Source organism: Elephas maximus, chromosome 1 (assembly GCF_024166365.1).
Source record: "Elephas maximus indicus isolate mEleMax1 chromosome 1, mEleMax1 primary haplotype, whole genome shotgun sequence".
Lineage (NCBI taxonomy): Eukaryota > Metazoa > Chordata > Mammalia > Proboscidea > Elephantidae > Elephas > Elephas maximus.
The window spans coordinates 192,747,215-192,761,569 of NC_064819.1; the positions used below are offsets into that span (position 1 = coordinate 192,747,215).

Here is a 14,355-nt window from a genome sequence, read left to right on the forward strand (position 1 = left end):
ACTCCAAGCTCTCCTTATATCAACTACCTGATTTGTTTGTCAATACCTGTCTGGACATTACAGCTAAGGAGCGCACTGATATGGGTACTCCAGCAAAGCAACTTGATGTTCATAGTTGCAGGTATAGTACCCTAAATGGAAGGTAATATCTTCATTCTTTATGGTGAACATTTGGTCTTTTCGTTTGCCGTACTTTTTTTTTTTTAAGTCACTTTCCCGATAACAGAACGCACTTCCAGATTGGTATAGTCTATCTTAACTTTAAGAGTATTGAATTCAAGTATTCAAATGCGATAAATTGAGCCACAAGGCAATGGAAACAGAAAAAGAAAGGTTGTTGCTAATGCCTAACATGGCAGAGCAATTTAACATCTTTTTATAATATCGTTTACAGCCTTAAGTGGGTTTTATATCTATTGTTAAAATCCTTGTAATATGTATTTTAATATTATTCTTCTTAGAGTCATCGAGTTACAGTATCTTGATCCAAGATGCCACTTTTTGAGCATTTATTATGGCTTCTGTCAATTCAGAAGCACTTAATATAGCAGATTGGAGCACTAGTGGCGTAGTAGTTAAGAGCTTGGCTGGGAACCACAAGGTTGGCAGTTTGAATCCACCAGCTGCTCCCTGGAAACCCTTTGGGGCAGTTCTACTCTGTCCTTCCTACAGGGTCCCTGTGAGTCAGAATCAACTCGACAGCAGCGGGTTTGGTTTTGGTTTTAATAAGAATAGGTTAAACTGGCTTGAAAATATCACAACTATTTTGTAACAGAAAATACCATTGAGTGCTCCTTACATGAAGTTTGAAATCTAAAGTATCATATTCGGGAGTTTCATTTGTATAGGTTTTTTGAAACACCACTTGTTAAATCTTCTGTACTTTGCAAATGTTAAAAGAGTAAACAGGATATATCTAAAAGCAGTAACAAGTATGCTTAGATGCCAGTTTATCCTTCTAGGCCCTCACTTAGCAACTCCCGTCTGTCAAAAGGTTGAGTAAATAGAGCTGTTCATATGTTCTGGAAGTCATCAAACTCATACTACATCAAATAGAACAAGTGCATTCCTGAATTGAGAGACTTCTGTTGAGACAACCTTGCGTTTGGTCAAGTCCAGACTTACTTTCTCATTCGTAATATTTCTGTCTTTATGTCCCTATAACTTTTGTCATGATGCCAAAAAGTTTTACCCTTCCATTTCTATAAGGTTGATTCCTATTTCCAGTTAGAAATCTAATTTCTTACCTAAACAGTTTCTATAATTTACTAATGCAACCCCAACGCTATATCAATATAGGAAACACATTAGTGGTGGAAAAATAAAAACGTTAAAGTTGTAGCTCTGGTGATATTCATGTGGTACTTGGAGACAGACACATTAATAGCACCCATAGCTTGCCTCCATGCCAGTTATCACATCTGGGCTTTTTATGGTGTATTTGTGTTATCATTTGCTTAAAGTCTCTCTTTCCCACTGGCCTGTAGGAGGCCATCCCCAGGCTTGCTACACTCACTGCTGATAACATGTGTCAAGCACCATGTCTGGTAGAGAATGCATTCAGAATAAATTTGTCAAAGGAACTATTCTATGGGTCAGTGAATAAATAATAATGTGTACTGTAATATATGTAGGTAGAAAATGCTGAGAACATAGAAGAAGAAAGGACAGGAGAGATTGAGAAAGCTTCAATGAAGAGAAAACACGTTAAACTAAGCCTTGAAATGTTGAATTTGCCAAGCTGGGAAAGGTGAGTCAGAGCTCTGGCTTAAAATTAGATTTACACTCTCCACTCTGAACCTGCCATATATCAATAGTTTCATATTGATTGGAGTGAGAGTTGAAGGGCATGCATATCAACACAAGGAATATGTTAGAGGTAATATTCTTTATGGTTTCCTTGAGGCAAAATTAATAATAGCTCCCACTCTTCTTTCCACAAATGCTAAGCATAAGCTTGATAACGTACAGAACAGTGCTTTGATTTATCACATGGTGAAAGAAAAAAGCCAGTCATATATCCTGGAGAAATTCTCTCTACTTTATTGTACCTTGTATCTTTAGCATTCTTTTTTCTCTATTTATAAGCCCTCTAAATAGAAATTTTATAGTCTTCACAAGTGTATTATCTCCTCATGTGGTAAAAAGACTTTTCTAAAAGCTCTAAGGATTCAACCAAATGAATGGATTTGTTGTTCCTACTTGGCGTACTTTAAAGCTTGCTTAAGCTTCTGTTAAGGGCTTGAGAATTTGTTTCCAGATGTAGAAAATGTGTAAAGTCTTCCAGTGTCAGTGTAGTGTGCTTGTTTGCCCCTCTGTTTTTTCCCTGACTCCATCACTTTAAGTTGACAGTGTTTACAGCTTGAGAATCAGATTGTGCATCAGCCCTGCGAGGTCAGTTTAGCGTAGGACACACACTGATTTCTCCTAGGATTAATGCATCATCCAGGTCAGGAGCCCGTAGAAACCAACTATATAGCATTTTAAATTATTGTTGCTAGAATAGATTTATGATGGCGATAAAGTTGAAGTTGTCTAGACTGGTTTAAAGGCCAGCATAAACAAAGAGTGTGTTAGGTATGTTACCCTTGAAAAAATTTATAACACTCAATGATGATGTAGGCCTATGAAATTTTATTAGAGTGCATTTCTCCCTCTAGATACTAATGAAATGCTTGGCTGAAGTTGTTCTTTCTTTGATTTCTTGATGCAGAAATTATCCATAATATTTATAGTTTTTATTTGTGATTGACCTTCTAGTAACAGCCAGATATTGGAATTCTTCTGGTTCTTTAGCCTATGAAAAAACCAAACCAGTTGCCATCAAGTCGATTCCAACTCATGGCAGCCCCATGTGTGTCAGAGTAGAGCTGCACTCCATAGGGTTTTCAATGGCTGATCTTTTGAAAGTAGATTGCCAGAACTTTCTTTCAGATTGCCTCTGGGTGGATTCAAACCTCAAATCTTTGGTTTAGCAGCTGAGCACATTAATCATTTACAACACCCAGAGACTCCTCTGTATCCTGCCCTCCCATGTTTATGCTCTGAGAGCTGCAGAGGAAACTAATGCAGATCTCTGCACAGTGCCTGAATCCACTCAGGTGGCCATTCAGACATTGATGAACATTTCCATTGTTAAGGAAGTTGCTACCTCTAGAACCATTCGCTTCCATTTTCAAAAAGATCTAATTTGAAAGAATTCATTGTTACCTTAAAGCAAGATCTCCCTCCTGCTTTCACCTATTGATCACAGAAATACTCCCATTTCTTATATTGTGCACTGTTGGGGATTGAATTATGTCCCCCCAAAATATGTGTCAATCTGGCTAGTCCACGATTGCCAGTATTGTGTGGTTGTCCACCATTTTGTGATCTGATGCGATTATTCTGTGTTGTAAATCCTAACATCTATGATGTTAATGAGGCAGGATTAGAGGCAGTTATGTTAATGAGGTGGGACTCAATCTACAGGATTAGGTTGTATCTTGAGTCAGTCTCTTTTGAGGTATAAAAGAGAGAAGCCAGCAGAGAGGGGAGGTCCCTTATACCACCAAGAAGGAAAAGCTGGGAATGGACCATGTCCTTTGGACCCGGAGTCCACGCGCTGAGAAGCTCCTAAACCAGGAAAAGATTGATGACAAGGACATTCCCCCAGAACTGACAAAGACAGAAAGCCTTTCCCTGGACCTGGCACCCTGAATTCTGACTTCTAGCCTCCTAGATTGTGAGAAAGTAAATTCGTTAAAGATATCCACTTCCCGTAGTTCTGTTGTAACCCATTAAAACCCATTGCTATTAAGTCGACTCCGACTCATAGCGACCCTATAGGACAGAGTAGAACTGCCCCACAGAGTTTCCAAGGAGCTGCTGGAGGATTCGAACTGCTGACCTTTTGGTTAGCGGCCAAGCTCTTAACGAGTGCACTATAACTGAGACGTACACTCTGTGATTAAATGGCTCTACTGCTAAATGTATTGTGTTCAGAATAGGTTGCCCTCTTGAAAACAGGATGATGCCACATTCTCTGGTGAGGGAGTTTAAGCTGTACAAATCAGGGCAGAATCTCACAGAACCTTTCATATTCATCTATGAAGAGGCGGGTACTCAGATAAGAAATAGGCTTAGATGGTTCTCTGAACCTTGCTTTCTAGGTTGAGAGAAAGATTCTATAAATGCTTAAAGGTATTTCTTGCTCCAGGGGTTAGGAGTAAAATAGACTGGTATGAAACAGTGATTCTAAAATTAGAGGGAGAGGACTCTTCAAAGGACACAACCCCCATTCCCAAGTTCTGACGTGCTACCCTAGAAGAGCATACCTCCCAGTTAAAAATAAAACCTAGTACTGAAGTGAATGTGTTGTGCAGTAAATAGTGTTGCATATGTAAAAGGAGCCTGGTAACCACTATTGAGGGAGGTCAGTAAGGTTATTTATATGAATAAGCACCATATCTTGATATAGCTTATCTTGTTATTTCTGTTTTTGTCCCTCTCTTAATCCCAACCTCTAGGAAAGATTCTCTTTCACTTTCCAGCTTAGTTTCAGCAGTGCTGTGAGAAATTAAGGAAGGGGTCACTTGGCCACGTTTGAGCTGTGTTAAAGGAGCAGTACCTCATGAAGCAGTACCGTTCAGGGAGAGGCTCTCAAGCAGGAGGTGACTCTCAGGGAATAAGATTCAAGGCAAGAAGCCAAGCCGTGTTTTCCCATGTGTAGACTCTTCCTTCCACTGCCGTTTTTGCTTTGTTGTTGTCAGGTGCCCTTGAGTCTGTTTCAGCTCGTAGTGACCCCATATGTCAGAGTAAAACTACCCCATAGGGTTCTCTAGGCTGTAATTTTTACAAGAGGAAATCACCAGATCTCTCTCCCATGGAGCCGCTGGGTGGATTCGAACCACCAACCTTCTGGTGCTTAACCATTGCACCAGGAGGGCTCCTTACTCTTGCTTTAGAATTTGATTTTATAAAGGAGCAGACAGTGCTTCCTTGAAAATACCGGAAACCATGCACCAAGACTTTTTCATTTCTCTGTAACACCCTGCACTCCTTCTGATCTCCTCTTCAAGAAAAGTATCTTCAAAATCAAAAGCTAAACTAAACCTGTTGCCGTCGAGTCAATTCCCACTCACAGCAACCCTATAGGACAGAGTAGAACTGCCCCCATAGGGTTTCCGAGGAGCACCTAGTGGATTCCAACAGCTGACCTTTTGGTTAGCAGCCATAGCTCTGAACCACTATGCCACCTTAGAAAACGTTTTTTACTCACGAAATTTCCCTGTTGTTTACCATATCCATCAGTCTCTTTGGGACATGCTGTAGTCTGACAACCACAAGTTTTATATAAGCAGTCTCTTGACCACAGTGTAGTTTGGGAGATACACCAGAATTATAGGAACATTAATGCAAAACTAATTGGACCCTATTTATTGCCAAGGTTGAGCCATTTGAAGTGACATCTCTGTTTGGACTACACTAGAGTGAGTTCATGCTATTTTCCCAATGTGCCGGATCCCTCAGGCCTCTATGCGGTGGCTTAGACTGGGCTCTCTGCCTGAAGTGTAACCCCCATTACACCTGTTTTCCCAGTGATATTCTCATCTTTCTCTGAACACCTCCGCGCCAGCCTTCCCTGAACTATCTCTCCCATAGCACCCAATTGTCCAAGCTTCTCCTCTAGCAGTTATTACTACTCTAGCAGCTATGATTTTATAGCTCTTTTGGTTTGTATCTGTCTTCCCCCAATAGCTTGTAAGTTCCATAAGGACAAGTATTTTCATTCTTTTTTGTGTATGTAAAATCAGTGTAGTTAATACATGCTAGTTAGAAGGTGCTCAATGAATATTTGTTGAATGAGCAAATGAATTGATGACTATGTTTCGTTATTGAGTATCTGTCTTAACCTTAAGTTCTAATAAAGCAAGTCCTTCTTGGAACACTGAACTGTTATATTTACAGTGCTGCATATAAGCATGGTTGTTGTCTAATACCCTGAGTTTGAAAGGTAATTATTTGGTCATTTATTTGAAATGATGATGTATATAGGAGTATATAGAATTTAGGCAAGAAGATTATTATCTGGGAAGTGTTTGGTTTGGAACTCTTTGTTTTTACTTTATAGGCTATTTTTCCATTTGACATGGACAAATACTGTTTGTTTAGGGCAAGCGGTTGATTTAACTTGTCATCGTAGTGTCAGTGTGCCCCAGATTTCTGAAAAAACTAAAGGAATTCATTCAAAAGTCAAAAATGTAAATATAAAGTTCTTTTATGTTTCTTGGGTTCTGGGGCAAGTTAATCAAGATTCCTAACTCTGATAACTTTATTCTTGAAACACTTGCAGCCCTGCCTTATGTAGAAAAGTCGACACGTTAATCATGATGCTCGGTAAAATGTCATATGGATAAAATATTTCGTAAACATCATCTGGTAATCTAAGAAGTAGTGATACCATCTCGGCCACTGGTCATAAATTATATTGTTTTCTTTTTTTTCTGAATTCATTATGTTAACCAATGTATGGTACCTGCTGTGTGTAAAAGAATTTATTTTTCAAGTAATTGACTGAGTGCCTACCATATGCCAGAAGTTCTGTGTGACTCAACTCAGGAAATACAGGGTGAATGGGACAAAGCCTTTGCTCTCAATGAGCTTGTATGCCAGTGGGGAGATTAGACATCCCTGTGTCTAATGTAAATTCCGTAAGAAAGGTACTAAATATGCTTGGGAGGAATAGTAGAGACATCTTGAAGCAAGTAGTATTCCATGTGGGTAACATTTCAGTAGACAGATCGTGTTAATTGGACCCTTTCCAATTACATGAAGCAGAGATGTGCTTTATCTCAGGTTATTCAGTGAGGTTTACCGTAAGGCACACAGAAGTAGGAAGGATAGGAAAGCAGTCTTAGCAGCTGCTCAGGGAGGCCTCACAGTGCATCAGAACACTGGCTCTGGTAGCGTGAGAGTCTCTTTAACACCAGAAGTGGATGTCTGTTCCCTACTCCAGTGACCTGCCACTGTGGCCACTCAGCTCTTCTTAGTCACTCAGCCTCTTCAGTATCAAAAAGTCACTATTCAGACAATCCAGGTGCAGTCTCTGAATACCAGTGTTATTGGGGTTGGCTGTTAGTCCTGTAATTTTTCTGGTTCAAAGCAAAGTAATAGTTAAATTTATGTTTTCAGTGAGAAACAGTAAGCAGTCAGGTTTGAATTTAAATTATCCCTGTTCACTTGAGAGCTTGCTGGGCAGCTAGCTCCTTTCACAGTTTGTCACTAAGTCTATGTTGTTGGTGAGGACTGGCAAGCAGGTTCTGCAATAAGACTTCGTTGTTGATTTAGAGAAGTGGGGAGCCAATGTCCCTAGTGTGTGCACCAAATGTCAATTTCTTCATAATTCTGGTATCTTAAGAGAGCCACACATTTCCAGTTATCTTTATTAGAGATCCATAGATGTGATAGTTAAGCACTTGGTCACAAAGATCCTTAGACCGTTAATGGCTGGCATTCATAGCATGATTTCCAATTTCAGAGTACCTTTACATATATTCTCCTGTTCATTTCATAGATATAAAACTGATTTAAAACCAAGGAAGTCTTTTTTTTTTTTTAATGATCCTACAGTCCAGTGATTTATAATTATGAATAATGTCTAGTGGAAGAGAACTGAATTAAGTATTTAGGTCCTTGTGACAAAATGAGAGATTTTTTTCCCCTTTCATTTATTACATTTAAAAGGAAGGTTCCATATGATATTTACATCTATTCTTCATTGTTCAGTGGCGTGGGGAATAAACATTTTATTTTTTTTATTATCTAGAGCTCATATACTTCAACTTGTTCTCCTTATTTTAAAAGTTACTTATTTTAATGTTAATGATCACAAAAGACAAAAAGGGATATTTTAAGTGATTGACTAGTAGTATCCATCTCTCTTTTTTTTTTTTTGGTAAAGCAAAGAGTCTCCCAATTTATGTGAGGACTTTCAAAGTTCACCTTATGTTGGCAACCACATAGAATTTTGGCTTTCTGGCTAGTTGAACTACGTGACCTTTTTTGACTTCTACATTTAAAATTTTTAATTGCCAAAGAAGGAATGCTGTTCAGTTTGAGGAAGTATTTTGGCACAGCGAAAAGAATGCTGGCCTTGAATCCAGACTGAGTTAGGTTTAAATGCCTCCTTAGTGTGTACTTGGTATGTGACCTTGAGCAAGTTATTTAACCGCCCTGAGCCTTAGTTTCCTCATCTAGAAACTTGTGATGTCCATACCTATTTTGTAGCATTATTTTGAGGATAAAATAAATAATGCATGTAATGCATTCAGCCCAGACATTACTGTATACACAAGATATAAAGTCATAAAAGCAAAACTACTTTTGTTATTTCATATTTGCATAGGGAGAACATTATCTATTCCTGATGTAAGTGAAAACTAGTCTTCTGAGTTATAAACAGAACAGCTGTGATTGTAATTACCCCTTGGTTAATCCACGTATTAGAACCACTATTATCTAAAAAAAAAAAAAAAAAAAAATTTTCAAAAAAACTGAGTGGTGATATTGTATATAGTTTGCCAAAATAGGTTCTAACTATCCTTCAAAATATAGCCATTTAGTAAATTCACTTGTGGTACAATGAAATAATATGCAGAAACACAAGAGAAGAATAGTCAGTTATCGACATTCTTGAAAATTAGATGTGTGTTAATTCATTTTAATCAAGCAGGGCTAGGATAGTCAAGTTATCATGCACATATGTTTTTAGAGTGTGGTGACTGGAAATACTGTGTGAAGATGTGATACTTCAGTGTCATTCAGAATAAAGGAAACCATTAGAGAAAATATCTTTCATCCAGGGACCAAATGGAAAACAAATATTTTCAATGAATATACACATGCTCTTTCTCTTTCTCACATACTTCCACGCAGTAAAAATATGAAGGCCTGTTGTACCTGCCACAGCATCACCATACTGATATATTTCTAATAATAGTATCCTTTTGCATTATTTTACAATTAATCTCTTTTAGATTGATGGCAAACCAGGGGTATCTATCGTTTTAGCTGCTGCCTAATATTGGTAGAGCAGTTTGTTTTTCATTTGGTAAAGCATCTGTGAGGCCTTCATTTTATAAATGTGCATCAAGTTATTGGTAAGAAGAATGATGGCAATGCCTGGGAAATTGGTTCAAGGGAATGGTGAGTGAAAGGGCAGCCTTCATGTATGGATTTGAGACATCACATGCTTCATGTTTTACTCTGCTTCAGTCTCGGAGGTTTTTTTAAGGCCAAATTGATTTCCAGAATGCCCCAAGCGTTTAGTTATAGTATAGTCTTGCCAAAGCAATTCTGTCTACCTTTAATAACAGAATATTTATGTCTTACTCTAGTTTTGGTCTTGTAGAGGGAGAGATATTAAAAATGCGGGCAGATGATAACCTTTTAGCTAATTTCCCCGAACACCACCATTCTTGTCCTTTGAAACACTTACAGTGTATCTGCTTGCATTTAATTTTACTTTTCCTTACACAGATCCAGTGCCCCACTTGCCAATTTGTCTGGTGTTTTAAGTGCCACTCTCCTTGGCATGAAGGTGTTAACTGCAAGGAGTATAAAAAAGGAGACAAATTATTGCGCCACTGGGCCAGCGAAATTGAGCATGGGCAGAGGAATGCCCAGAAGTGTCCAAAGTGCAAGGTGAGCTAAGCTTTAGGAGGAAAAGAGAGAAACGTGTCCATCTGGATGTCACTGAACAATAATTTTTACAATACTGCAATAAACTATATTTATAACTTTCTTAATGCATGCATAGGAGAAAAAGAATATTTGCTGCTCATTTTAGAAAAGAATAATTATGTTTTATAACTTATCTGAAGATTTTATGTATCAACAATGTATATTTTTATTGTTTGCATTTCATTTCAAAGTTAAGGGGGCCACATGTAAATATTGATTTAAAGTATCAAAATCCATGTTCTCTGTTTAAAAATGGAGATGTGTACAGGCAGAACCTAGTATGAAAATGATTTTACCGTATTCCTTCTACCTTGCAACATATGCTATAATCAGTTCTCAATTATACAGGCTCTGAATCCTTGCTTTTCTTTCCCCTCTGCCATTGGTTATGACTTTAGGATGATGTTAAATTAAACTGATCATTTTGCTTTTTGTGAATCTGGTGAGGTAGAAGCTAATAGCTAAAATCAGGACCAAGGGATTTTATGAATCCCATTTTTCTCTTCACAGTCATATGAGATTATCAAGAATTACTATTTGAGTTGAGATCTGGATATTGAAAAATTAGACATGGAAGAGAATTTCCCATTGACAGATAAGCAAGTAAATCAGCCAGAAAAATTTAGACTTGATGCTTACAGGGTAGAAATTTGTTGAAGTTTGAAGGTTTTTGAAGCTCGCTTTAGGAAATTATCATGTATGTATATGTACACTCCACCATGTGTAATTTCACTTTTTGCCATGTGTACTTTTGGGACTGATGTCTAAATTAGACCTAATTTTCCTTTAAAAATGATGCTGTAATTCTTCCCTGGAGACTTTAGCACCAGATCAATGAAATTTGAATGACCAGAATTTTTTTTAAACAGTTAATAATTGTGAATCCAAAATAACTTGAAATTGTGAAAGTATCTTCAGAAGCCTAAAAAAAAGCTTAAATACAATGTCCAGACTCACTATACCGAATTTATGAACTAGTTCACACATACGTTGTTGTTAGTTGCCTAGCAGTTGATTCCGACTCATGGTGACCCCACGTGTGCAGAATAGAACTGCTCCGTAGGATTTTCAAAGCTGTCACCTCTCGGAAGCAGATCGCCAGGTCTGTCTTTCAAGGCACCTCTGCAGGGGTTCGAACCGCCAACCTTTCAGCTAGTAGTCAAGCCCTTAACCATTTAAGCCACCCGGGGACTCCAGTTCTTACTCATAAAAAACCATACCAAACCCATTGCCGTTGAGTCGATTGCGACTCATAGCAACCCAAAAGGACAGAGTAAATCTGCCCTGTAGAGCTTCCAAGGGGCAGCTGATGGATTCAGACTGCTGACCTTTTGGTTAGCAGCCCAGCTTCTGACCACTTCGCCACCAGGGCTCCAAAAACAACCTGACTTATGCATCGTATGTTAAAAAAAAGTTTTTCTCTGAAAATGCATGTTGCCCTCTTAACAATTGGAAGGAATTTTTGAAATAGTTTAAATGGCTGGACTCTCTTAAAAATAGCGTCTAAAGATGTTTTAGCTAAAACTTTCTTTGTTTTCCCATCCACAGTTACCCTTTTTATCTTAGGGCTGCTTCAGATCACCACACACATTGCTCAGTATACTTACTTTTCATCTCACTGAAGAACAATTAGAAAATGAGGCCTTCTCCCCACTCCCCCCCCCTTTTTTTTTTTAACCTTTTCTGTTTATTCAAAGCCACTGCTCAGTTTCAAAACAAGTAAAGGCCACTCAGAATTTATTAATGTTGTTGTCATGCTACTTAACACTTTGTTCACAAGTATACACTGTATTTCTTTGGAAAGCTGCAAAAACAATTATCAGTTAGCCTGGCTCTAAGATTGTATGCTAAACGAACTATACAGCAACGTTATACATTGAAGAAATTCTGAATGAATTGAGGTGATACATAAAAACATACATTTATTACTGTAACCCCACCCTGTAATCTTAAATGGGCTCTGATATATAAAAAGAAAAAATAGCCAACTATAAAAAATTTACTAAATGCACTAGTAATTTCCCCCAGTTTTAACAAATATAGATAAACAGTTAAGAGAAAGCATACATGCTGATTTCCTTTTGAAGTAATAGCTAACAGGCTGGGGTTTTTAAAAGGGATTACCTTTTAAATAGCTGGAAGGAAAGGAGCGATAGAATCGGTTTACATGACTGCAATGAAACAGAGAAGCTATTTTCTAGTGGGATTCAGGTTCCATATGATTTTATGACTTGTTTTGAGACAAATGCTTTTGTTTTGTTTTGTTTTCTGTTCTTTTTCTTTGCATATGACTTTAAAGCTTTTGCATTTTTATGACTCTTTGTTGTTCTTCGACCTTAAGACTATATTTTTCTCCAGGAAACATTTTTATTCTTATAGTTGAAATCATGAGGAAATATTATTCAATTTTTTATACTCCAAGTCTTTCTTTCTACAAATAAATCTTTTAAAATTTGTAAATATAAAAATGGGAGATAATAAGAGTTTGTGAAAAAGAATAAAAATCTCAAAATAATACCTCCATGCTAACGAAACAATCATTGTATATTTTCATATGAATATATTTTCCATATTTGATAATGATAGTCAAGTGTGTTTAGAATTTTGTTGTAACCAAAATATATTTACATTTTTGTATCCCAATTAGGTTATACTATATTTGTTTAGATTGATACATAATTTTAATAATCATTTTGATTTTTTAAATGATTGTTTTGTTTATAGGTCACATAACATATAATAGAAATCTGAGAGAGGGAAAAAAATCACTCAGAATCCTGCCACTCCAGGGTGGTGCTAGCTATTAGCATAGTAGTGTGTCTCCTCGGTCTTTCTCCTACTTAAACGACATTTAAAAAAGTTTTAATTATAGTATGCAGATCATTTGGCACTCTTTGTTTTTACACTCAACATTTCAACCATTTCTCATGTTACTAAATAGTTTTCATAACCTTTCTTTTATTGACCGTGTAATGTTTGCTAAAATATCCTTCTGCTATTAGATACCAAGGCTGACTTAGACTGGGTTTGGGTTTCTTTAAAAACTATATACATATTACAAATAATGCTTTGGTGGTATTCATTCTGAGGCTGTCTTTTATTCCATATTTTGCACTTTTGGAAGTGAATATGCCTGAAGTTAGAATCACTGGGTTAAAGGTTATAAATATTTTTAGCATTTGGCACATACCGTCAATTTGCTTTCTGAAAGAATTAAAAGAATTTATAATTCCACCAGAAAATATGACAACCTGTTTCTCTATGAGTGTTTAAATGATTTTAAAATGCTAATTTAATAGTTCAAAAATACATTTTGTCTTTGGTTTTGCATTTGTTTCCTTTTTTGCGTGTATGCTAAATATAATTCCATGTATTTTTTGAGTTTGTAATGCCCCCTTTTTGAATTTTCTGATCATGTCCTTTGCCTGTTTGTGTGGGTAGTTTTTCTGTTGGAACATAGTTTTTATTATCAGATTAGATGAGCTCTTTATTTGAAAATGTTTCTTCACATATTTTTTCCTATCTTCTATTTCTTTTTATATCAGTGGTAAGTTATCTTTTACTTAATTGGGGTGTGTGTGTATGTAATTTTTATTTGATCAAGTATATCACTCTCTTCCCTTTTTGGACACATACACATCTTTTATATATCTATATCTATAAATATCTTTTATATATTTATGTGTATATTTTTATTTATGTATATTATGTGTATATTTTTTATATATCTTTTATAAATATTTTGCTTCTAAGTTTAAAAAATCATCTATCATCCAGAAATTTGATAAGGTCTATTTTCTTCCTTTCTTTTAAATATTTGATTTCTAAATACTTAACTCTTTTATCTGCTTATAACTTATTTTGGTGCATATTAATGATTTGGGTGCCTAAGCTAATTTTTTTCCAAATTGAAATCAGCCAGTATAATCATTTTCATTAAAAATCTTCCCCCTACTCATTTATTTCTGATTTTTCTATAAACACATGCTAGAGTATAATATATAATAGTCTCTTTTCTGAGCTTTCTCATCTTATTGCTGAGTTTTTAAGAAAATTTTGTCTTTATTCTGGTGTTAAATGGTTGTGCCTTTGTAAAATTTGCCTTCCATGTAAGGTTTGATAATCTGTTAATTCATTATTTTAGTATCATAGATACTTTCTTTTTTTTTGCTGATAAATGTTACTCTTCCTTAATGAATTTTTACTTTTTTTTTCAAGCAGAAAGACCAATTTTTTATAGTGTCATCAAGAGATTTGACTTATTCTGGAAAATCTAAATTATTTATAATTGAATTTTGGCAGATAACCAGAATAAGAAAATTTTTTTGCCTCGCATGACTGATCAAGATATTGCTTTAAAGTGTGATTTTTATTATACTGAGGTAAAAACATACAAGCATTTCTGGAAGTTATTTATATAATAATTTTATGAAAATTTTATACTGGAAAATTAAGATCAACTTTATTTAGCCATTTTTATTTGGATCACATTCTTCTTCATGCATGGTATTCTTTAGTCATTTGTGAAACACCATTTTTTATTTTAAAAATGAGTTTCCTGCTTTATATAAATTTGTAACATACAGAAATTAAGTGCTGTTTTTGAAGTGTCTTCTTGAGTTATCACAAAAC

General features: G+C 36.1%; 1 protein-coding gene across 2 annotated transcripts in view; it reads left to right on the forward strand.

Annotated features, from left to right (window-relative positions):
• Positions 1 to 14,355, forward strand: part of RNF217 (ring finger protein 217) — a 151,607-nt gene that overhangs the window by 106,218 nt on the left and 31,034 nt on the right. The window contains exons 3-4 of one of the 2 annotated variants that reach the window (XM_049900307.1): positions 1,635 to 1,750; positions 9,520 to 9,684. In XM_049900307.1, coding sequence (XP_049756264.1) covers positions 1,635 to 1,750; positions 9,520 to 9,684 — 281 coding nt within the window. The remainder of the gene's footprint in view (positions 1 to 1,634; positions 1,751 to 9,519; positions 9,685 to 14,355) is intronic. The other variant, XM_049900298.1, reaches the window with a different exon arrangement.